The sequence below is a fragment of the Ambystoma mexicanum genome, chromosome 10 (genome assembly GCF_040938575.1).
Source record: "Ambystoma mexicanum isolate Mex_15411 chromosome 10, UKY_AmexF1_1, whole genome shotgun sequence".
In the NCBI taxonomy this organism is placed as follows: Eukaryota; Metazoa; Chordata; class Amphibia; order Caudata; family Ambystomatidae; genus Ambystoma; species Ambystoma mexicanum.
In genome coordinates this window covers 1477781146-1477806815 of record NC_090932.1, presented here as the reverse complement: position 1 = coordinate 1477806815, position 25670 = coordinate 1477781146, and the positions used below count along the sequence as shown (strand labels likewise).

At 49.5% G+C, this 25670-nt stretch overlaps 1 protein-coding gene across 8 annotated transcripts in view; it reads left to right on the top strand.

Annotated features, from left to right (window-relative positions):
• KDM2B (lysine demethylase 2B) overlaps positions 1 to 25670 on the top strand; it is a 1898564-nt gene that overhangs the window by 685315 nt on the left and 1187579 nt on the right. For all 8 annotated transcript variants that reach the window (XM_069619581.1, XM_069619583.1, XM_069619582.1 and 5 more), the window contains exon 7: positions 7542 to 7635. In XM_069619581.1, the coding sequence (XP_069475682.1) occupies positions 7542 to 7635 (94 nt within the window). The remainder of the gene's footprint in view (positions 1 to 7541; positions 7636 to 25670) is intronic.

Here is a 25670-nt window from a genome sequence, read left to right as displayed (position 1 = left end):
CAGCTCCTTCCATTCATGAATGTCTTTGTCAACAAGAACATAAAAAGCAACACACTTAAACCACATTCTCCATAAGCCACTTGTAACAGGAAGAAATATAAACCCATCCCTCCCACTCCCACACAAACCTCAGAGGAAACTCAGCCATATGAAAGCTCCTGAAGCCTATGAGCACTCCATCGTAATTTCTCTCTCCTTCTTTTCCGTAATGTCCTGCATCTGGGAAAATAAACCCATCCCTCCCACTCCCACCCACACCTCAGAGGAAACCCAGCCATGTGAAAGCTCCTGAAGCCTATGAGCACTCCATCGTAATTTCTCTCTTCTTCTTTTCCATAATGTCCTGCATCTGGGAAAATAAACCCATCCCTCCCACTCCCACCAACACCTCAGAGGAAACCCAGCCATGTGAAAGCTCCTGAAGCCTATGAGCACTCCATCATAATTTCTCTCTCCTTCTTTTCCGTAATGTCCTACATCTGTATAAGAGATTGGGATCCACGTTGTTTCTCCAAGAACCCGTACCAGTGCGTTTTTATCTTATGGGGTGGGGTGTTTGTTTACCAGGTTAACTTCTCCATGCCAAAGGTTTCCCAGGCCTTCAGCAGACTCCCCTTCTTGGCGGTGAAAGAGGCCACATCTCTCTCGTTGCCAAGCATGATTTTGCTGTCAACAAATGATTGTGCATCGTATGAGGAAGGGAATTTGAACCTGTGTCTGCGGAGGGCAATCCAAATGAAATCAGCATAGGCTCTATTTTCCTGGGTAGGCCCCAGCCTCTATCATCCATCCCAGCACTTCCTTCCAGTATGTTTGAACTATTATCACACTTCCACTAGACATGGCAGAATGACCCCACTTTACCACACCATCTCCAACAGAGGGGGCTATTATTTGGCAACATGTTAGATAGGGTGAGGGGGGCCTATTGCAACCTGTGAAGCAATTTAATGTAATTTACATTTTATTTGATAGTTTGTATTGACAGGGCACTGAAGGTCCGAAAGCATTTGAACATATCAAGGGCCACAGTAGATCCGAGAGCTCCCTAACCATATTGCTCTCCCATCACACATTTGCTGTTTGGGCCCAGTAAAATCTAAGATGTGTAGTGATCTGTTGATCTATGATATTAGACCAATTGTTCCTGTGTACTTTAGTAATGTTTTCTCAAAGTGCGTCAACTCGCTGCTTAAATCCCCAACACAATTAGAATCTGTAGGCACTCGCTTCAACTGGAAGTGAAGGAAAACAGCATTCCTATTCCTAGTTCCCCTCAAGCTGGGGCAAGGTGACAAAGCCTTTTCCCTTCCAAGGCTAGCCAGCCCTTTGCAGTCCTCCCTCATATGATATGTCTGTGGGCTGATATCATGATCTCTAATCGGGGGGTGGATGGGGGTCGAAATGTAACCAAGAGGTGATGGCCATTAGGGAAGATTCCAAGTATCCTCTCTTTTAGAAAGACTGGAGCAGAGGGGATCTGGCCCTGCTTCAGCCTCAATTGCAAAAGGCGGGTGGAATGAACTAACAGAATGGAGATTCAGACAAACTGAAGCACAGGGGGCCCTCAGCTTGCTGTGGCTCCAGCTCTCTCTCCTCCTTAGACTTCTAGGAGGAAAAAGCATAGGTCCTCAGAAATGAAATGGATTTGTCAGAGAGTCTTAGAAGAAGAAGCAAAGGTCTGCACCTTCCAGAGGCAGGTCAAGCGTGCCTAGGAACAGGGATTCACCATACTCGCCTTCTGCCTCCTCATCTGCCTCTTCTTCGGTTCACTAGAAAGATGAAGCCAAGGACTCAGGAGGAAAGTACCTTTATCAAGAGTGGGTGAACAAGGTATTGGAGCGTGTGGCAACCAAAATGCCATTCTCTGGTGATGAAGCCCACAGCCTCGCATCTAAGCCAATGGTGCATCAGTTTCAGAAGACCATTAAAAACTCCTGAGTAGTTAGACAGCATCCAGGGTTATGAGATTTAAGGGACATTTGGAGAATGGGGCCAAGAGATGATGACGAGAAGTGCACCCCCCTCTGCGCATCTATTGCTGTTTCGTGGGTCATCAGTCCGTTGTGCCTGGTGGAAGGACCCATTCAGCTGGTCCCACTGGTGCCTTTGCAGTCCCGCAACCCAGCTCATATCCTGACCCTGCCAGGCTTTGCCATGTCAACATGGAAATGGGAGTTCCACCGCCATCCAAGCCCAGCAGGGATGGAAGGAGCAAAGAAGTGCATATTCAAAAAGCCGTGAGAAAGGCAAGCCTGGTGGGGGTTCTATGGCAGGACAGGTGCCCGAGTGATTTTCTGCGGAAAAGGCATCTTCATTATGTTCAGGACGGGCAAAAGTAGTGGCCGAAGTGTACAAAAAGAAGGCCCACCCCAGCTTCCCACAAACCTGATTGCCACGCCCCCTCCCATGCGCGATACAAACCACAAACCTTGGTGCCGCCTTTTTCTCTATTCCACTATTCTACCCCACAACCGTGTAAAGGGTGAAGGAAACATAGTGGGAAAAAAAGTAAAATGCATTTTAAATCACCCCCATTACCTCTATTTATTGTCACCCACAGCATGCAGCTTTACGCACCCTCCCATTTCTAATCACCCACCATTCGCACCTAATTAAAGCCACCTCTCCCCGCTACCCATTACCTGCATGTGCAGCTGTGCCTGCAGTATTTTCACATTAAGTTGCTTAAATGCAAAATAAAATTCCCATTACTGCCAGAACATGGTTACAATGAGTCATGAGAATGGGCTTTGTCCAAAGGGGCCCACAGAATAAATACCAGAAATCCAGCAGTTCTACGATAGCTCACTGTGATCTGACCCTGCAGGTCCCAGTGTCAAATCCTCAGAAGGGCAAAGGCAATACACAAACGCGCCTGCTCTTTAAGAGAATGTCATACCCCTGGCAGCGTGACCCCTGGCTCAGTGAACTTAGCCCCAACACCCCAGACCGGACTTCCCCGGGGGCCTGCTTTCGATTTACCTTGTTACCATTCCACTTTGTTTACCTTGCTGCCCCCCCCACACAAATTTCCCTTTGTCATACCCCCTCCATGTGATGCTGGAAATGCATCGGAGGGACAGGGCCTCCGTATCCTTGTCCTTTACTGCTGTTTTTTATTGTGTGGTCTGTCATGCTTTCCGCGCAGGAGTTCATGTGGGACTCCTGGCGGTGCAGCTCTCTTTTGGTTTGGTGAACAGACCCTTGGGATGCCCTTATGGCACCCATGGGTAGGGGTACAGGGTACAACCCTGTGCCCCTAGTGTATGTTTTTGGGCACCTGTGTGTGACCCACAGAGCAGGGTAGGGGCTGGTGGCAGCTCCGTGCTGAAATGACTGGTGCCCTGAGCGTCCTCCATTTTGGGATGCCCAGGCCCTGTCATTGGGAATCGGTAGATTCCAGATGGAGACAAAATGGCCCCCATGCCCTCTTGCCTTCCATCACCTGTTACCTTGATCTTCCTGAAGTCCTGAGAAGCCCTGCCTCTGTTCCTTCATCCTGACTGGCTGTTGGGTGGAAGTTCCGTATATGGTAGTGTGGGGAAGTGCCGACCAGACTGGCTGGAGCCTTCTCAATGACTGTATGTTGTGGGTACACCTGTGGGTGAGACCTGGGTGAATGGAGTGTGTGACGAATATACATTCTATGTTGTGGCTGTCTAGTATCTGGTATTTGACACAATGGTTGAGACAGCCCTGCCCGAAACCGGTATGAATGCAGCTTGGAACGTTGAATGGCTTGGTCTTGTCCCAATACACATAACTTGTTGTGAGTGTCTGGGGAGAAGTGAATGGCCTGAATACCTTGTGGGCCTGATTGGCTGCCTGCCTGCATGAATGCCCGTAGTCGTGATTGGATGCTTGAGTATGACCCAGCAGAATGAATGGGAGATCAACAGTATTTCTGCGGACCTCTCACTGCTAGGAATGGTGTTCAGAAGCTGAAGTCCACTACGACGAGTAACTGGAGTAACTGAAGCTTGATCCTGAAGCCCTGCTGGACGAGAAGAATTGTTGTTGCTCTCCTTTGCAATCTGAAAGCTGCTGTGCTTCAAGAACTGACCCAGAGAGGACCTGGTAAGGCGCCCTCTTCCCGAGCTACGAGGTACCATCGTGCACAGCTGATCTTTGCCTAAGCTCCCTGGTAGACAGACCTTCGTAAGGGTGCCGACCCGATAGGGGGACTGCTGCGGAACTCCAAGGAGAAGCGCCCGGACTGTTGTCCGCCACTGTCGCCGACCGCAGCCGCCGTGCTCCCGTTGCCGAATAACTTCATTGATCCAAGGATGCTCTCGTCCGCATTGTCGCCACTGTATCCTGCCGGAGAAGGCCTGACTGTCGACGCGCCGAGGACCATCCACCGGTGGGTTTCCCGCCACCCACAGACCACAAAGACGCTGATGACTCGACGCCCTTGCTGGGTCACAGTTCTTCAACTCTTTGCGGTCCAGAACTATCGACACTGAGGTGCCCCGCACGCCTCTTCCTGGCAGGACGTTTACGCTTCCCCGTCAACGAGCACTGCTAGGAACGACGCAGCCACTTCACCGTCGTAGCTCAACCTGTTCTCCGTCGGACGTTCGACGACCTCTGACTCTTGCCTGAAAGGGAGGACACTCAAGAAGGGATTGTCGATTTCCCCGACGAGGAAAGCTACAACGCCAGGTACTTTGGGGTTGCAGAACTATTGGAAAGTCTAGTGTGAACAATATATGGACTGGGCTTGTATCCTTATTCTACAGGTTGCCCAGGTGGGGGGGATCTCCACACAGAGCTGTGTTTAACGGTAGTTACCAGTATTCTGCCTGTTGCTCAACCATCTTGCTTTCCTTCCTCTCTCTACTGCTGGTTTCCTCTTTATTTTGATCTGTGTGTCATTCTGACGGTATGCACTTTAATAAGATCTGATAACGTTAGTGGTACCACTTTAGAAACTGTATATATTTACCATTGCTGATTGTCAGAGTACAAAGTGAGTTATCGTGATATTGTATATACCTTTGAACATTAATTATATAAAGACTGTGTTGTAACCGATACAGTGTGTGGAAATTCCTTTGTGGGTGCTTGGGGACTACACTGTACTTAAGAACCAGCTTGCATCACCTCCTGAGAATCTAGGCCTTGATTTCTCGACTACGTTACCATAATAGAGAATCTTGGCAGGGGTCTCTGTGCCTCCCCTCTACCATATAGGGAGCGGAAGTGCAGACCCCCCCCCCTACGGTCTTTACACTCCAACACCCCTGAAAGAAGACACTGACTCGGTTTGTGGATGTACAGGCCGCAGTTGCTTTATTTAAGCAGGAGGTAGTTTACAGGTGCTCCGTTACTTGTTACTTGGTAATACAGCATCAGGATTTTCTGCTCTGAGCTGCACACCCTTACACTCCTCACTTGATGGCAGGCAGCATCCGTAAGCGGAACTGACGCCGTTAACTTTTCCACGTTTGTTACTTACAATGAACTTAAACTTGATGGCGGGCAGCATCTGTTGTGCGGAGCTGACACGGTCCACTTTTTTACTTTATTGACTTGTTAACTCGAACTTGAACCACTCCCCATTTCGGCACCAACTTACTTTGCAGCCGATTCCACTTTTACTACTTTCCCAGGTGCAGGATTGTTCAACCTTTGTCACACCTGTCGCCTGCCCCTCCCCCCACTCTGCTCCCCGTTGGCCAGGTGTACGTGCTCTAAACCTTCCCTTCACCCAACCCCTTCGTAACCCCGGCCCCCAGCTTCCAGGTCCCCATCTTATTCCTCGCCCCAGAGGTCCTGTCGCTCTCTTGCCTCCCGACCTCTCCCCACCCTAGGTACCTGACCTCTGTCCCTTAAACCTGGTCTACAGGCCTACTACTCGCTCACCGTTGCTTGTGTGACTCACCCATTGTTGTTCCCCCATTACGATTCCGTTCTCCTTCATTCCCTGATGCACTTGCCGTCTTCCTTTACCCCTGTTGCCTGCTCCTCGTTGCCATGGGGGTTGCCCCCCCACTCTCCTCCCCCTTTGCTCCCCCCCACTCTCCTCCCCCTTTGCTCCCCCATGGTACCCGACCACTAGTCCTCTACCAACTCCCCAAGTAGCTGTGCCGCTTTCCGTACTTTTGTCCCCTTCCCCCTTTCCCGACTAACTGGATTCCCCTGCTCCCTGTTAACTTGTACCTGCCAGCCCCTAACGCCAGTTGTTTAGTCCCCGCCAGCCTTGATCTTTGCACCTATCCACCTCCCATTCCTTCCCACCGCCCACACATTCCCTCCCTCCTTCCTCAAGGCTTGCTGAGTTAATACTCAGCCGGTGACAAACTCGAACACTGCCAGACCCTTGTGGATTCCAGCAGGCCTACCAGCCTGGAGCACCCTGTACCTCCACTGCGACAGTCCTTCTGTCAGATTAATATGTTCAACAACATTAATATGTTCTGATATTTTTTGTGCTTATAGTTCTATTTCTTCGGTATCGTACAAAAATGTCGCCCTCATTTGTGCGCCCCCACAGTCACTATGACTTTGGAGGCGCACAAAATGAGGGTGACATTTACTGCGCCCAAGCAGAGTGGGGGTTGCAAGGGTGTCCCCCGCTCTTCCTGGGCACAGTAACGGGGGTCAGGTGTTATGGGGGTGTCCCCCGCTTACCAATTCGGAAAGCTGGGGATATTTTAAAAGAAAAAAAATGAAAAGCACCCTGCAGCGTCAGCTCCAACCCACGTTAGTGGGAGCAGCTGACACCGCAGGGATCGCAGAATGCGGGCGGCACACGCAGAAGTGTGCCGCCCTAAAGGTAAGTGTGTTTGTGTTGGGGTTGGGGGCGTGGGAGGGGCACAGTGATCCATATGATCACTGTGCCGTGCCGTAACTACTGTCGGCATGTTCGGTGTCACAGTTGTAGGCGGCGCAGTGATCACATAGATCCCTTCCTTCTGGTAGCTGGAAATGAGGCTACTTTCCCCACTTTACCGTGCTTATAAGCCCAGAATAGGGGATGGGCGACCTCTATCCCCCACCCCATACACCCCTTTTCGCGCCTGCACCTTGTCCCTCCCTTCTTCCTGCTTCCTGAGATTGATGCCAGCTAGTCTGGGGAGGTGCCACCCTCCCAACATCAGCAGGATCCTATTGTTGAAGGAGGGATTTGATACCTAGACCCTCAGGAATGCCTGCTGACCGAAGCGGCTACGACAGCATAAGCCACAGGCCTCCCTTCACTCGGTTCGTCCCCTGGCTGAAGTGCAAGATTCAACTTCTTCCTACACTTTTATTTTAAATCGAAACAATTCTAATTTCGATCACTGGGGAAACGGAAGAGCAGATGCGTGGGTAATGTAGGCTTAATGGTACCTCACTCTCCTTTTGCAAACATTCCATGGAACGCTTTTGCACGAGATTTAGTGAAAGGGAGAGATGAGTGACCGCGCCGATTTCAAAACTGTTACCGTACACATTTTGTATTCTGATATTTATGGACATGCTTTTATCATTGTGCAAGGTCATATTTGAATGTCTTGTTGACCATCTTTTTTTCACCCATCTTTTTACAGGTACTGTTTAATGAGTGTTAAAGGCTGCTTCACAGATTTCCATATTGATTTCGGAGGAACGTCTGTGTGGTATCACGTGTTCCGTGGCGGAAAGGTAATTCAATGAGACAGTGTAGAGTTTGCTTGTGGACCCGCCAGGCTACTGTGATTATGGCTACTGTGATTGTAATAACGTGTGTCCTGTTGGTTTTACAATTTGTGAGCCTCACAGTACCATGACTCTAAATTTAAGCACTCTGTGGTCTCTAAAACAAACACATTTTAACATACTAAAGTTTATTTTTAAATATAGACCCATTTTGTTTTACTGAAGCCTTTTTTTACTTCTAATAAGCACAATTTTGATGTGCACGAAGTCACTGTTGGGGGTAGTTATATCAGAAGTGTGCTAGAAAGCCACTAGATACTTATTGCATATAGGAAGTTGGTATGAGTAGTTATTTAATTCATTTTATAATCTCTGTTTTGGTCCTACTTCTTCCTGTTTAATGTTATTGCCTAGCTGGCGAGGAGAGCATACAATCTTCTGTTATAAGGAAAAAACATTGGCTCGATCAGTCAATATCTGCCTAGGCCCTCCTCAAATTGGTCTGCTCTGGGTTCCCTCAGAAAAGGATGGCTGTTTGTACAGTAGCTCATTTAAGTTCCAGTCTTTCTTCCTCACTCTTGCTCCAACGTCCTGTGCATGCCCTACATTTCCAAGAAGCGACTCCAGTGTATTTTTCACTTGTGGTCTCTGCAGGTCGCAGTTTCCTCTTCTGCTTGCGTAGACAGCCCTCCACAAACAAATGCAGTGTAAGTGGTTCCTTTGTTTGGTTGGAAATCGAAGAATTTGTAGAGAGTTTTTAAAAATTAGCCATTTTATTAAATAAAAAGGTTGGATAAACACCTCACCATGCCTACCCTGACAAAGATTTCCCTGCCTAAAATAAACTAAAGGAAGCATTCTAACAAAAGATTATCTCTCCCTCATACTTGTACATTCAATAAAGCAAAAAGGGAATGCATGGCAATTCAATTTGAACCCATTTATATATAACATTCAGTCAAATGTACAATATGACCACTTTTTCTTCACATAACCTGGGTGAATTACCCTTGGTGAGAAACCTGAGGGCGTCCTCACATGTAATCCCCTTCTTAGGAAGCGACGGAATATCACCTGGGTGGAGGATCCTTGAGGAATGGGAATGAGATGTTTTCAGATGAGACGTGGTATTTCCCCTTCCCATTCCATAATGAACCCAAAGTCCCAGGAGCCTTTGTTGGATATTGTTACCCCATTTCCTTTAGTCAGAATAGCGGACGTAGAAGGAGAGTGAGAAAGAGTAAGAGGCACACAGCCGAAACCTGGTATTCCCCTTATGAGTTGTTGAAACTCATCTAAGAAGGGGGGACGGCTTGACGCCGAGGCTGATGGCCGTTTGAACTCACCTCCCGCCTGCGACACCTTTTACTAATGCCTGCAGCATCCCATTAACCCTCTATAAAACATTTTCCGTAACTGGTGGTTGCCTTTCTTCTTGGGCGTAGAGCGGTACCACTTTCCTTGGTATTGCTGGCGCATACGCCGATATAAAGCTCTCAAGCTCCACTGCGACAGCCTTCTGTGTGGAGAGCCGACACAGCTGAGGAGAAACTCGGCAAGCCTTGTCAGGAAACACCGGAAGTCTCTGGAGCCAGGCCTCTTGCCCACGCCATCTTCTGGGCATAAAATAATAAGCAGCACACAAAGAGGAAAAGAAGGCAAATAAAGCGGAAAAGAAGGCCAATTTCTGTCTGCAACAATCGTATTATAATGCAGTGAGAATTCTGATATTTATTCCTATCTCATCATTTGGTTGTTGCTGCTCGTCACTCTCTCAACTTTATACTGCTGTAATCTTGACTGAAATACCACTTTCGCTATTGCTCACAACACCACCACAGACATTTTCCTGGCCAAAACCTTATAGTCTCTGGGGCATTGCAACTGACTATACTGAGATACATCATGGCTTCAGGAAAAGGCGGGCAAAAGCTAGCATAAGCTAACAAGGACTCCTAGTCAGCCTCATTCTCAGCTAAACTTAAAAGGAAAGTGACTCCTCTCCTCCATCCAATTCCTCTGACCCCAGTATGGAATGACTATTACAGGAGATAAGGTCCTCAAAGCCTTTCATTGAGACTACCCATTTAAAACTACAACAACTCGACGACAGTGCGCATTTGAAAATAGAATAGAAGATGTGGAAAAAAGAGTAAGCATGGTGGAAGATCTCTCTTCTAGAGTAATAGCACTCAAAACTACCGTCAAAGAGCTCTGGAAGCACAATGAAGAACTTGAAAATCGAGGAAGAGGGAATAATCTTCATATTTCAGGCCTACCTGAAGGGTGCGAAGGGAAAGATGCCATCTTGTTTCTGCAGAAAATGCTTTCAGCCCTTCTCCACATTCCACCGGACATTGTCCTCAATATTCAACTGGCACATAGAATTGGGCCCCTAAAATCTGCTCATGCGCACCATCACATGCCACAAACTCTTATTTTTTTTATTATTGGAATATACACAGCAGAAGTTTATCATCTCCAAAGCAAAAGAAAAAGGCACTCTTATCTGTCAAGGCACCAGGATATACATTTCTCGATATATTTCTCGGAAAACTGCAGAACCGCAAAAGGAAGTCCTCTCACATCGTCCTGCCCTTAAGCAGCACAACATCCGATATAGTCTTTTCCATCCGTGCTCCTTCAAAGTTACACATAATGGGAGAACGTCTGTCTACGATGATCCTGCAGACCTCAAATCCTTTGAGACCCCTCAAATCCGACAGCATAGATACTTCTACTCCACCTGTGCCTGGCACCTGATTCTCCACCCAGGCTATTATATCTCATTATCGTACTGTTCCTGTTTTTCGCAGCGGGCATTGACCTCGTATTCAATTATTCTTGTTATTGTTTGCGGTGCAGTTGTTGTGGTCCGGGTGCACTTCATCCTGTCATGATTCCTGCCCCTCATGTCCCCAGCCCTCCAAGATTTCAGGCTGGAGCCAGGCCATGATCACCTACATGGCCCTCAAGGGCCTCTCCATCCCTCCAAAGACCCACTTGGAGTCAGACTTGGCGCTTGTGGCACCAGACTCTCTCACTCCCATAGAATAACATTGGGGATTGGACTTGTAGTGCATTGATGGGGACAAGATGGATGCCCCCCCATATTTCGGTTCCCAGAACTGCATGTGCGGTGTAGTCTTTTGGGTGTGGTTCAGCCCAGAGGCACCTGGGATACCCAGAGACTATTTAAGCCACACCCAGGCTGAGAAACATGCTTTGCGTTTTCTGCACCTACAGTGTGACACTCACCATGTTCGGATCGGTCTCCAGTAGGCCTGCATCTTTCTTCTGCGCTCAGCTCCTGCAAGAACAAGAACACATGTTAGGAACAGCCTTACATTGCAGCGCTTCTGCCCATCAGTCATCGCTCCTTCTGTTCTGCGAATATCTTCGGCGGTGTCATTCCCATCCCGGCACGCCGCTTCCTAAGGAAAAGGGAAAAGAACAGAAAAAAGGCATTAGTAAGCATTCTGCAAATCTTCGCTCATTTTTAAATACTGTACGAGCTTCAAACGCTTACCTGAATCCCAGCCGCTCTGGGGGAACTCTGTCTCCGGAACTTCTCATCCATCTGCAAGAGGGAAAAGACACTCCAGGTTAGCGTGGAAACATCTAGAGGTGCTGCATACCGCGCTTACCCACTGCATTTGTTCTTCATAAACGGCATCCACGCTGAAAACGCTGCGGCACCTAAAAGACACAGAAAAAGAACTCAGTTCCATGCAAATACGAAAGGGGTGCATCGCGCTCTCACTCACCTTCAGCGCTACTCATCTCAGCGGCACGCCGCCATCCCCTTACGCCGGCCATCATCTAAGGAAGGAAATGAACGACGTTAGAGAACTGTTCAAAAGACTCATACTTACCTGTCAGACTCTTGCCAGTGAAGTAACTAGGCAGCAACGAGCCCGCATCAATCAACGCACCCCTGTGCTGAAGGCAGGACGGAGAGCACACTATCCAAGAAAACAAGGCCCAGTCTTCAGTCGAATAGCCTCCAGGGAAGGGTTCGATGTCGTAAGAGGTCAGAACAGGCTGAGTGACGTCCCCGTGGATACCGGGTGAGCGTTACACATCCTGTAGGACTCATTGGAAAGTCCGGCCAGGTGTCACGTAGCTATAAACTTCACTCTGTTCATTTCTCTGTATTAACCTGACACCTATCTCATCACCTTTTCGTTAGTACTTCCCACTCTCTTAATCTTTCTCTATATCTCTCATTCTTCTGTCATGTTATACAAATGTCAGGTTCTTCTGTCTCCCCATCTTCCTTGTGTATCCTCCTTATATGTCGAGCTGATTCTAAAATGGCACATTACACACACCATGACATTTATATGATTGATTATTCTTTTCCTACATTACTCTGTGATGGGTATTTCTCCTATTCAATTGCTATGTCTAACATGTATTGTTCATATTTATCCTTTAAACATCTATAGTAGATAATGAATGGATTTAAATGCATTTCCTTGAATGTGAAAGGGATTACTAACCTAATTAAGCGGTATAAAGTTCTTTCACATTTCAAAAGATTTGGCACCTCTGTTGCCTGCATTCAGGAGACACACCTGTACATGACTGAATCAATGAAACTGAAATCTCTCTGGGCCCAAGATGTAATTGCCAGCCCTGCCCCAGCAAAGAAAAACGGTGTAGCTATACTCATTAATAAGAACCTCCCCTACAAGATTATTAATCAAAACACAGATAACAATGGTAGGTGGGTGGGTGTGGGTTAAGCTGCAGATAGAGGCTAATGTTATATTGATAATGAATAGATACAGTCCCAATGTGCCAGATCCTAATTTCTGGTACTCTTGTAAAACAAAACATCTTACAGTCTGGCCTTACTAACCTAGTGGTTGGTATGCGGAAACTTTAACAACGTTCTTGAACCATTCATGGACAGGAGATCCAGGTGAGTCTTCTGAGGCTCCAAATCTCATGACTCATCTATCCGCTGTATCTCAGAGACCGGTTTGGCAGATACTTGGAGACTTTCACACCCCACAAACTTTTATTTCATGTTTCACTCACTGCCTCATGATTCCTTCTCATGGCTAGACTATATATTTGTTACCAAGTCACTGTCACACACTATGCTTGATTCTCCTATCGCCAACATCATTATCTCTGATCATGCCCCTCAGTCACGGATAGAGAACTGAAGGAGGAGGTCCATAGAGTGTTTGCAGAAATACTGGGGGAAACGGAATCGGGTGCCATCCATTGGACCGGATCCACAGAGCAGGGCGGCAAAACAAAGACCCCAACGCCGGGCCCAGAGATGTGCTAGCAGCCTTCACAAGATTTGCACAAAAAGAAGCGGTCCTCCAAGCAGCTTGACAACAAGAGCCGGTGTTTTACAGGGGTCAACAGATCACTCCCTACTAAGACCTGGCTAACAGTACGCTCGTCAAGCAACAGCAAATGACCCCAATAACCAAGGCGCTGAACAAGCAAGGGATTAGATACAAGTGAACCTTCCCATTTGGGTTATGCTTTGACTGGGCGGGGGTACAAAAACACATAATCTCCTTTCAGGAGGGAGCAGATATTTTGCATCTGGATCTGGAACTGGGTCACCCTGGCGAAGGACCCTCAGGAGCGGACAACCGACTGAGACCTAGGCCATGGGAATGGTCCACAGTGGGATAAAAGCGAAGAAGGAGAACTGCGCTGAGGGGGCTGCACAGAAAGAAGGGTGAAGAATGCAAAGAAGGGGGAGGTGAACAGGGCGAGGGGGGGCAATGAAAACCCCACGCTAATTTCCAAGGAAGGGGTGGTGGGTATAAAGGGGTATCACAGGGCACAGGGGCCTGGGGAGAGCAAACGTCATGGGGTCAGCAAAGGCGCACAAGACGGGGGCGGGCACGAGGAGCAGGGGGGAAGCAGGGGCTGCCCTTTGGCGAAGTGGAACGGGCGGGAGGACGGGTGGGGAAGTGGTCACTTAGTTTAGGGGGGGAGATACAGGACCACAAGGACAGGGAGGGATAGGACCACAGGATTACACAAGCTCGGGCGAGAGGTTCACCCCAGTGAACGAGAGTGGCGAGGGCGGAAACCAGAGGAAGAGACTAGGACAACAACGAACTAGAGAGGGTCAAGGGGTGAAACGCAACCACAGTCAAATTCAAATGGCTAACCCATAATATCAGGGGGCTTAACTCTCCTCTCAAAGGGAAGAAATAAGAAAATGCACTAAAAAACTAGGCCCGGACGTCATGGCGCTGCAGGAGACACATCTCCTCCAGTGCGACCAGACAAGAGTCAAACTGCGGGGGTTTGACCAATTCTTTTTCGCATCAGGCCCAACCAAAACAGGGGGGGTTGCGCTGGCCCTAAAGAACGCCTTGGATTTCAGGGTGGCGGAGATAAAAAAGGATAAGGGTGGACGATATGTCATGGTGAGAGGGGACCCCGGGGGGGTTTCCTATACAATTGCGTCCATTATGCCGCCAATCTGGGACAAGAACCCTTCCTGAGGAACTTCATAGGAATCCTGGAAACATTTGCAAAGGGGCACTTCATCGTGATGGGCGATTTCAGCATAGCATGGCTTAGGGCAAGGGATAGATAGGCAAGATTAGAAAGGGAGGCGGAGTAGTGGCATATCCTGAACTACAGGAAAGAATGGAACAGGTGGGCTTCAGGGATGTGTGGACAGGTCTGAGGGGGGAGGAAGAGGGGTACACCTTCCTCTCGGGATTACACTGGAAGCCATGAAGGATAGACTACATTTGAGTCTCAGCTACACTTCTGGGGATGGTCGAAGAGGTGGAGGTGGGTCTGCTCGGGATAGCAGATCATGAGATCATATCCATGAGATTTCGACTCCAGAGAAGGGTTTCGGGGTGTGGGGTTGGAGAATGCCGGCGGGCCTGCTGAGAGACCCAGCGACCAGAGAGGTCTTCTAGGGAAAGATAAGGGGGTACTTTGAACTTAATAATAGCGCCGACACGGGGGAAAGCACTAGGTGAGATGCCTTCAAAGCTACTATGGGGGGAATCATAGCTGCGAGCGCGCAGAGAAAGAAGCAGATGGTGGCACTGAAGGTCCAGCTAGAAGATGAAGTAGAGGATGCCAGGAAACCCCCATGAGGCAGATCCTCAAAGCTTACAGAAGGGCGGTAGGGCAGCTAGGGGTCTTAAGAACAAAAAAGGCAGAAGGGGCACTCCTATTTGTGTGGCAGAGATACTGCGTGAAAGCCAATAAGGCAGATGCACTATTAGCGAGACTACTAAGGGGGAGGGGGGGAAAGGAACACATACACGGCAATATGGGACGAGAAGGGGGAGAGCCTCAGTCACACGGAGGACATCCAAGAGTGTTTGGCAAGGTACTATAAAAATCTTTACACCTCGCAGGATCCCCAAACCAAAAACAGATGGACTTCCTGGAAAAGGTCCAACTGCCCAGAATAGGTAGGGAAATCACAGAAGAGGAAGTGAGAAGAGTAATCACAAAGCTACCTGCCAATAAGGCACCAGAGCCGGATGTGTATGGGGCTTCCTTTTATAAAACATTCTCAGCAACCCTGGCACCTTACATGGCACACCTATATAACACATTCAAGACAAAGGGGTGCATCACCCCCTCTATGGAAGAGGAAAAAATATCCCTTATCCTAAAAACAAATAAAGATCCAGCGGAATGCACATCCTATAGGCCTATTGTGCTCATTAACGCGGATGCAAAAATCTATACCAAGATACTGGCAAATAGATTGGAGGGGTGCCTACCCTCCTTGATCCACCAGGATCAATCGGAATTCGTAGCAGGCAGGCAGACTCCCGTAATATCAGAAGGGTGGCCCACCTTGTAGAAAAATCCCAGAAAGCCGACACTCCTGCGGTCCTCTTGTCACTGGATGCGGAAAAAGCATTTGACCGTGTGGAGTGGACGTTTCTGTTCTGGGTAATGAATAAGATGGGCCTAGGAGGGGACTTCCAGAGAATGGTCCAGGCCAACAATCATGCCCCAATCACACGCCCCTCAGTGAATGGTTCAATGTTGCGCCCCATCAGCCTGGGAAGGGGGACAAAGCAGGGATGTCCACTCTCTCCTCTCCTCTACGCAATTTTCCTGGAGCCATTACTCCAGGTGATTAGGGAAGCAGATGAAATGCAGGGAATTTCCTTTGCGGGCACCCAACATAAAGTCGCGGCTTTCACCGATGACATGCTTCTAGCACTAACAAGACTGAGGAGTTCAATACACGCAGGAATGGCACTGCTGGAGGATTTTAGCAAATCAGAATTGCTGAACCTCATGGTGGGGAAAGAGGCAATCGAGCACCTGAAAGAAGTAACACGTTTTGTGCACAGCCAAGGGAGTATTAAATATTTGGGAGTGAATATTACCCCACACCTGGTGGGTTGGTACGCAGCCAACTATCCACCGATAGTGAAGGATATAGCGAGGGACCTCCAGAAGTGGAGGAGCCTTAGGATTTTGTGGGTGGGGAAAATAGCGACAGTAAAAATGGTAGTGCTCCCCGCCTCCTACATCTTTTCCAGGCAATCCCGGTGGCACTACCGCCAGCCCTGTTCAGGGATCTGAGGAAAATGGTAAACAAGTTTGTTTAGGAAGGGAAGAGGGCAAGAGTCAACAGCCAGATCTTGATGGCCCCAAGGAGGGAGGGGGGGCTCGCTCTTCCCAATCTCCAACAATATTACGAGGCAACGCAACTGTGGGTGCTAAAGGAATGGCTTGCGGGGAAAGGGGACAAGCAATGGGCCTCAATGAATAGGGCAATGACACAGCACGACCTAAGAGAGGTATTATGGCTGCCGAAACAGCACATGCCGCAACACATGTACAAGAGCACGATAGCCAAATTAGTAGCGGATGTCTGGGACAGACTGGTGGGGAGAAACTGAATCACGATGTTCCCCTTCCACTTCACCCTCATCTTTATTAATGGAGACTTTACCCCAGGGAAGGAAAGGGGGGCATTTGGGCAATGGAGGGAGGGGGGGTTGCAGAGTAATTCAGGATATGTTCCAGGACCAAGCCATCCACTCTTTTGTAGAAGCAAGGAAGCGTTTGGAGTGGAGGAAGGACAGAGGATCAGATATGCGCAGCTAAGGTATTGTCTGTTGAGTCCAGGAGTCAGGGAGGCAGCCACTGGGCGGGTTACCCCATTCGAAAAGTTCCTTCTGACACATGACGGCTCGAAGGAATTGATATCCGATCTATATAGAATCCTCGATGACACTACCCCCAGAGCGGCATGGAACTATATGACTCAATGGAAACAATACTTGGGCAAGAGATCAGGAGGCAAGATTGGAAAAAACTGGAGAGAATCCCCAAACTGGTCAAAGCTTCCCAATTACAGGAAACATGGTACAAGATCCTTTATGGGTGGCATCACACTCCTGCCTGCCTAAAACGCATATACTCGGAAACCTTGGTGTGTCGTGGAGGGGTTGCAGTCAGTAGGGCACGGCGGCACACATATGGTGGAAATGCCCGACAATAGTTCCATTCTGGGAGGAGGCGTCTCAGGCTCAGACTCAGGCTTTTGGACGAGGTGACAATAGATCCCCGGAGCACATTTTGTTGGGATTGCCAGGGGATAAGGTGGAAAGCAAACCTAGAAGACGGGAGAAGGCAAGGGTTGTTCTCACTTTGGCGGCAATGACTCCTAGCTCGGAAATGGAAAGGGACAACTATTCCTACCATTCAGGACTGGCTGCGAAAGGTATGTGAACTGGTCGCCCTCAAGTGGGCATTGTACGCAATAAACAACAACTTGCTGCAATTCGCGGGGGAATAGGGAGAATTGACACTCTTGAAAGAAGACTACACGGCGCAGTGATGTCCACAAAGCCTAAAGCTACTGGATCTGCTGAGCATATGGCACGCACGGGTCTTCTGCGCAAGAAAGAGACGAGTTGGTCCTCCAGGGGGAGTAGAGGGTGTGGTCTAAGGGGGGGCATGGAAGGGAGAGGGCAGAAGGGGGGAAATGTTTTCATTGTTGTAAAATCAAAAAAGGGAATTACAACCAAAAGAGGATCATATTCCATTCCTATTATCAGTCCTAAATGATTTGTCTTTAGCCTCTGGATATAAATTAAATAAGGTCTGGGTCTTCTCTGTACCTATTTTACTAGGAATACTATCAAATTAAATTCTTCATCTCTTCTCCTTAGACTCAAGGAACTTACCTCTCTTTGGTCTCCCTTATATCTCACTTGGTGGGGGCGTCTTTTAACTATCCAAATGATGCTTTCACCCATCATTCTCTATTACTTACAAATTCCCTATTCCACTCCCCATAGCCTTCTTCTCTGCTTTCAACTCTATACTACTCAATTTTATATGGGGTATTGGCAAAAATAAAATAATTGCTGTCAGCAAGCTTAGATCCCCCTTTGAGCATGGCAGTGTCAAAATTCCAGACTTCAAAAACGTTACCATGATGCATTCCTAATTAAACAATCATGTGTCAGGTTTACCTCGTCTGAAACCGAAGACCTCCCTTCCTGGTTTGTTCTTGAAAGGGAATTAACTACACCTATCAAAACCCAAGATTTGCTCTATATATTTGGATCTCTATCTTCTAAGTTTACCAACCCGAACATGGCTGCTGTTTCTGCCCTCAGAACCTTTCTCTTCCAACCTACTCACTCGCTGACTCTCAAATTCTCCTAATTTCTATGCAACAATGAACATATCACATTTAATAGCAATTCACTTTACAGAAAGTCCTGGATAAGCAGGGGTATTAGATTCAGTCATCAAATATATCACGGTACAGGCTGGGAATCTTTCCAAGATCTGAAAAAAAGGACTCAGCTTTTATAACAACTTAGTTAATGCTTGCGCTAACTGCTTTGATCATTTCCCTCAGAATGAGCTCACTCTCAACCCCACAAGGATCCTGTTCATGACCTCTACTCCCAATGTCAAAGCCGCCCAATTTTATAAATTATTAGGCGCCAAGGTCTCTCCTACTGATAGATGTTCTATTCAGGTACAATGGGAAACAGATTGTGGGAAGCGGTTTGACTACATAACCTGGGAATTACTATGGGCTAGGGTCAAAACTGTCTCCACAACTGCCAACATATCGCAAAATCTATTTTCTTTCTCCACAGGGCCTTTATAACCCCAATGCGCCTGTTGAAAACAACATTTGGCACAGATGGAAACTGTTGGACTTGTGGCAATATTTGTGGATCCTATAATCATGTGTTCTTTCAGTGCCCCTTTGTTCAATAATTCTGGCGTGATTTGTGGTCTCTCCTGAACATCATTTTCAAAGTCAATCTCCCCCTAACATTCTCCAACATACTCCCAGGGAGCATAGCCCTTTAAAGTGGAAAAATAACACTTCTGCCTATAGTCTCTATGGCTTTATTGCGGTCACCATTAAACTCATCACTGCCAACTGGAAAGATTCCAAAAACGTATCAAGCAAAGGTTGGTGGAACCATGTATGTCACTTTCACAGATTAGAACGCTCTATGGCAATGCGTCTTAATGTCATATTCAAATACGATGTAAAATGGTTCTTTTTTACTGAAGATCTTTTTTTTCACAATATGTAAACTTATGGTTCATGAATATCTAATGCTTCAATGCTTCAAATACATGATCAAATGTGTATCCCTATTATCTTTACCCAACTTCTAATGTTCTGAATGCTACCCCCTTCCCTTTCTCCCTCTGTTCTCTGTTAATCCTTAGTATGTCTAACCCTCGTTCGTCTAATCACTATCATCATGTGCTGATTAGATCATTATTCTCCAGCATGGGGTCTGGCATGGATTCACATACTCATGAATATTCCCCGTCGTCAGGCCGGGAATCCTTGGTATAGAAAAAATCAGTATCAGTTTTGTTTCTGATCTGTCTTTCTCAGTAGTAACCAATCACTGGTCTCTGGGTCATACTGCCCCCAGCCAATGACTGCCCTCTCCCTAAGCCCCTCCCCTGGCAGCCATCCTCAGATTTTTACCTCACGTTCAAGTGTTGGGAGTCCTCGTGCTTAGCTCTCGAGCTTTTGCTGCGTTTTTGCGCTTTTTTCAGGAGATTTTCTCATTTTATCGGTTAAAAGAGCCTCAAGCTCCACCGTTCCTAATTCCGATCAACGGGGATCCGTTTCAGAGTTTTCTACGCCCCTCAAGGGTGAAGATTTCGTCGAGTTACGCTTTTGGAGGATTCCAGAAGTTCCGAGGCCTACCCCGGACATGGCCCAGGAGAAATGGAGCTCGACGCCCGGGAAGCTATTCAGGACCTGCCCTGGATGCCAGCTTCAGAACGTTTTCAAGGAGGATGAGCATTCGTTATGCCTCTACTGTCTCCATGAGGACAAGACGCACAAGGAAAAGGACTGCGTGTTTTGTGGAAACATGTCGGAGCGGACCATGAAGGATCGCCACCTCCGTCTCGCCAACTGGCTGGAAGGTAAGAGCCCGCCAGGCGAGAAGAAGAAGAAGTCCGAGCGGTCTTCTAAGTCCTGTGAGGGTGCTCCGGCGACGGGGGCCCAACAAAAGGCTAAGCACCGCGAGTCCGCGGGCACCGGGAGCGCCGAACGGTCGGGCTCCTTGGCTGCCAGGCAGGGCGCACCCTCCCCGGCGCCATCGACCACGAGCCAACGCTCTGGCTCGGGTAAGAGGAAGTCCGAGAACCCAGCGAAGCTTCTGGAGAGGCCCCGGTCGATCTCGAAGACTCCGGCAGAGGGGGAGCGAGGCTCGGACCGTCCCCCGAAGGTGAAGGCCCCAGGCGTACACAAGGTGACGTTGGCCGTGATTCACCCTGCTAGGACCTCGATTGAGGATGTCGCCGCTGCCCTGGCTCATCCTGTGGAGGCTACACCAGTGGAGGCGCCCTCAGGTACCAGAGTCTCCCTGCCACCACGGAGGCAGTCGTCTTTCAGGCCCATCAAGAAGACACCCACGAAGTCCTCGTTGGAAAGGGGGGTGAGAGGGTGGTGGCCGTCGTGGATACGGACACGACCTCTGAAGAGGAGCTCATCCAAGTTGTGGAGGAAACCCAGCCCATTGGGAGGGATCTCGACGAGGGCGACAACGAGGGCGACGGTGACGCAGACGAGGCTCCTCAAGAGCCCTCACGCCTGTCGTTTCTGGCGCCGTAGAACACCTCGGCGGCCATTTTGTCAGCCATCCAGTCCTTATGCTCGGAGATAAGGACTAGGTTGCCCCTTCCCCCGACGGAGGAACCTGAGCCAGACCCGACGGAGGATCCAGAGCCAGGACCTTCGGGGAGCCCACCGCCTAAGAGGAGGAGGACGCATCCTAGGCCTCCTCTCCCGCCTCTGCGGCCTTCTCTGCCTTCCCCCCGGTCCACTACCCACGGGGTGATACAGGCATGGACACGACTACGACGGGTACGGATGACGACGGAGGTGACGACGGGACGTGCCCCCCGTCACCCCCTGCCCGGGCGTCCCTGCCCGACGAGATTGGATCCTTCCATGCAATGATCTCCAGGGCATCCGTGCTCTTCCAGCTCTGCCCCGAGGAAAAGAAGGAGGGGTTCCTTTACCAGCGGCGCGAGGCTAAAAGGAAGACGGTCCTCGCCGTACCGCTTCTTGATGACATCTGGGATGAGGGGCTCGCCCTCCTCAAGAACCCTGCCACGGCTCCTGCGAAGAGGGACCGGTACGATAAGAAGTACCGGGTCCCCGACGCTGCCCCCTTGTGCCTTAGGGCGCAACCTTCCCCGGACTCAGTCGTTTCGGCGGCGGCCAAGAAGAAAGCGGGGGGGCATCGACCTCGACTTCAACCTCCCCTCCGGACGGTGAGGGTAGGAAACTGTATGCGATGGGACGACCGGTGGCGGCGCGGCTGCGCCTGCAGGGGGTCCACGTCTACCCCTACCTGGACGACTGGCTCATACGGGCAAGGACAAGGGAGCTCGCCGTGGAACACACTGTGAAGTCCGTCCAGCTGCTCACGGACCTGGGGTTCTCCATCAACTTTCCAAAATCCCACCTGGTCCCGTCACAAGTCGCCCTGTTTCTGGGGGCACAGCTCGACACAGTGGCGCGGCGGGCCTCACCGTCGGAGGAAAGGATAAGGACCATCCTAGGAAAGGTGCAACGTCTACTGGCCACAGACGTGGCCAGAGTGAGGTCTATCAAGTCCCTCCTTGGAATGATGTCCTCCTGCATTTATCTGGTGCCCCATTGCAGACTTCGGATGCGACCCTTGCAAGAATTCCTCGACGCCCACTGGATCCAGACGACGGGCAGCTTCGAGGGCAGGATCTCGCTCGACGAAACGTTCCGTCAGGCGATTCGATGGTGGGGTGTCCGCGCTCATCTGACAGCGGGAACAGGCTTCCTAGCCCCGGCCCACCAGGTGACGGTGACGACGGATGCCTCCCTGGAAGGTTGGGGAGCGCACACCGGGGGCCTCCACGCGAGAGGCCTTTGGTGCTCGGAGGAGAAGACTCTCCACATCAACATCTTGGAGCTCCGCGCAGTGTTCTGGGCCCTCAGGTCCTTCCTTCCGTCCCTCAAGGGCAAGGTGGTGAGGATCTTCACCAACAACGCCACCACGATGTTTTACATTCGGAAGCAGGGCGGAACCAGATCCCCTGCCCTGTCCAAGGAAGCCCAGGATCTGTGGCATTGGGCCATCGCACAAGGGATGTTTCTGGTACCCTTTCATCTGGCAGGGATAAAAAACACCATTGCCGACTCACTCAGCAGGGAGCTGCGCTCGTGCCACGAGTGGGAACGGCGCCAGGATCAAGTGGACCGACTCTTCCGACGATGAGGCGAACCCCAGATTGATCTCTTCGCGACGGCGGCGAACTCCAAGTGCCGGAGGTTCGCCAGCAGGTTTCCCCAACCGAGGAGCATGGGCGATGCTTTCTCGTTCCCCTGGGACGGCCTGTTCCTTTATGCATTCCCGCCGTTGCTACTCCGGCTCGTCAACCAGCTCAAGAGGTCCCGGTGCAGGATGATCCTCGTCGCACTGGCGTGGCTGAGGCAGATCTGGTTCCCGGACCTTCTGGACTTGTCAGCGTCCACACCAGTCAAGCTACCGACGGACGCGGATCTTCTCTCCAGAGAAGGAGGCGCCATTCTTCATCACGAACCAGAGTCGCTGAACTTGCAGGCCTGGCTCCTGCAGCACTAGAGTTTGGAGGATAGGACATCCTGGCCGACTGCAGAGAGGTTCTTGCAAAGGCCAGGGCACCCTCAACTCTCAAGTGCTACGGACACAAATGGAAGAGGTTCTCTGTCTGGTGCCGAGCACAGAAGATTAACCCTCTGCGGATTACGGCCCCTCAAGTATTGCCGTACCTACTGTCTTTGGCCAAGACTGGCCTATCTCACGCTTCCATCAAGGTACATCTGGCTGCCGTCTCACGTTACACCAGAACTACAGGACGGGCGTCCTTGTGGTCTCATCGTCTGGTGAAGGAATTAATGAAAGGACTGTTCCGATCATTCCCGCCGGTGAAGGCCCCTGCCCCGGCGTGGGAGCTCAACGTGGTACTTACTAGGCTTATGGGGGCCCCATTCGAACCTATGCATTCAGTGCCGTTGAAGTTTGTCGTGGAAGACAGCATTCCTCGTGGCCATCACCTCTGCACGACGAGTGGGAGAGATCCAGGCCCTGTCTTGCAAACCTCCATACTTGACTTTTCACGACACGAGGGTGGTGCTGAGGACGCACCCCTCCTTCATGCCCAAGGTGCCGTCGGACTTCCACCTCAACGAGCCCTTGGTGTTGCCAGTTTTCTTCCCGTCGCCTTCGTCGCCGGCTGAGAGGACTCTGCACTCGCTAGATGTAGCTAGAGCGCTGAAGTTCTAAGTGGACCGCACAAAGAGTTTCCGGAAGACATCACAGCTGTTTGTGAACTTTGGACCTGTGAATCAAGGGAAGGCTCTCTCGAAGGCTTCCATTTCCAGATGGCTCTCCGACTGCATCATGCACTGTCACCGATTGGCAAACCGACCGCTGCCCGGCTGTCCGAGAGCCCATTCGACCAGAGCGATCGCTGCTACTACGGCGTTCCTGTCTGGTGTACCCCTGCTCGACATCTGCAGGGCTGCTACGTGGAGGTCGACGCACACCTTCACGAGATTCTACTGCGTCGACCGGGATTCCAGGGAGGAGTCCAGAGTCGGCCAGGCAGTGCTGCGCAAACCTGTTCGCCTAAGGTGAGCCTGGTGAGGAGGTAAGAGTTGCTTAATGTTGAGTTGTTGTATTGCTTGATATTGAGCCTTGTGCCACCTCCCGTGGTTGTGCATGTGTATACTGCTATGTATTCTTATATTCATGAGCATGTGAATCCATGCCAGACCCCATGCTGGAGAAGGAACAAGTTACTTAGCTGTAACTGTTGTTCTCCAGCATGGCTCTGGCATGGATTCACATGCGAACCCTTCCGCCTACCCCTCTGCGGCTCTTCACTTGGTCATACTGCCACTTCACATGCTACCAAAACTGAGGATGGCTGCCAGGGGAGGGGCTTAGGGAGAGGGCAGTCATTGGCTGGGGGCAGTATGACCCAGAGACCAGTGATTGGTTACTACTGAGAAAGACAGATCAGAAACGAAACTGATACTGATTTTTTCTATACCAATGAGATTTTTTCTATACCGATGATTCCCGGCCTGACGACGGGGAATATTCATGAGCATGTGAATCCATGCCAGACCCATGCTGGAGAACAACAGTTATAGGTAAGTAACTTGTTCCATATCGTTGACCACTACATTCGTACTACTTAGTTTTAACACCCTCATTACTGGATGGTTTCATCTATTCATTAACATTATGCATTCTTTTTTCCAGTTTTTTTGTTTATGAAAAACCTGCTGATAGACTGATCAATCATTTGTCTCACTGTTATTACTATTAACAATCAATAAAAATCATTACACTAGAAACTCATCTAAATCCTTCCCCGACCTTTATAGGGTATTGGAAAGCTGTTCCCCTCATTTCCCCACATATAATACCTAACAGTACTGGGACGAAGAAGAGGCAACTAAGAGTAAAGAACACTACACACTTTCACCGCTTTGGTACTAGGATGATGAAGATGCCTGCAGGGAATTATGAGGGTCAGGCATGTCCCTTTCATTGTGGTCAGGCAAGTCTCATTGGAGATCCACACCTGCAGCCTGTCATAGGGCTCAGGTGCATAAAGAGGGACCAGTGGAACAGAGCAGAAAGCAAGAAGGAAGCTTGTGTAGAGGAAACCATCAGGGGACCGCGCTTCAGAGGAGGCAGCCGTGCTGGGACCGGACGAGGAGCCAGGATGTCGGCAAACTACCCAGACGACTTGCACAGCCCTTAGCCAGTGGGCCGTGTAAGTTGTCAGTCTGGGAGCCTTCGTGAATTGAGTCAGGAGCTGTGAGAGTGCAACCAGAAGAGAGGGAGCAGTCTGCGTCCAAACACAGCATTCTGGCTGCCAGTGTGTGAAGAGAGACACGCAGCACGCCAGCAGAGTGCTAAAGGGTGAGTTTCCTGGCCTCCGTTGGAAAGGAGAAGCAGAGGGAACTGCCGAACGGAGACGCCACAAGCCGGTGAGTGTCAGGGGGGACGCATGTATACCAAGCGCTCCTACAAAAATATACTGAATACCGGTAGCGGAAACAATGCTTATTCAATACCAAATTAAATAAACTTTATAAATCGGGCATAACAATATTTCTTAAATACCAAATTAAATGGAACTTCAAAATCAAGCATAACAATGCTTCTTGAATACCGAATTAAATGGAACTTTAAAAATCAAATGAAACTAATGTGTGTTGAATACCAAATCAAATGGAACTTTAAACACAGCAAAACCAATGCATATTGAATGACGTATTGAATGGAACTTTACAATTAAGCAGTATGAATGCTTAACGGACACTACATTAACGAAAACCCTGGAATTAAGCAAAGCTAGCAACTGAAGTGAAAATCCGAAATGCCCAGCGAAGAACGAACTACAGAAAAAGGGCATAAGTGTGATAGAAAGTTCTTAGTCTTGGGTCTCCCATAAGGCAAACAGGAATTCTACATTCTTGCTGGTTG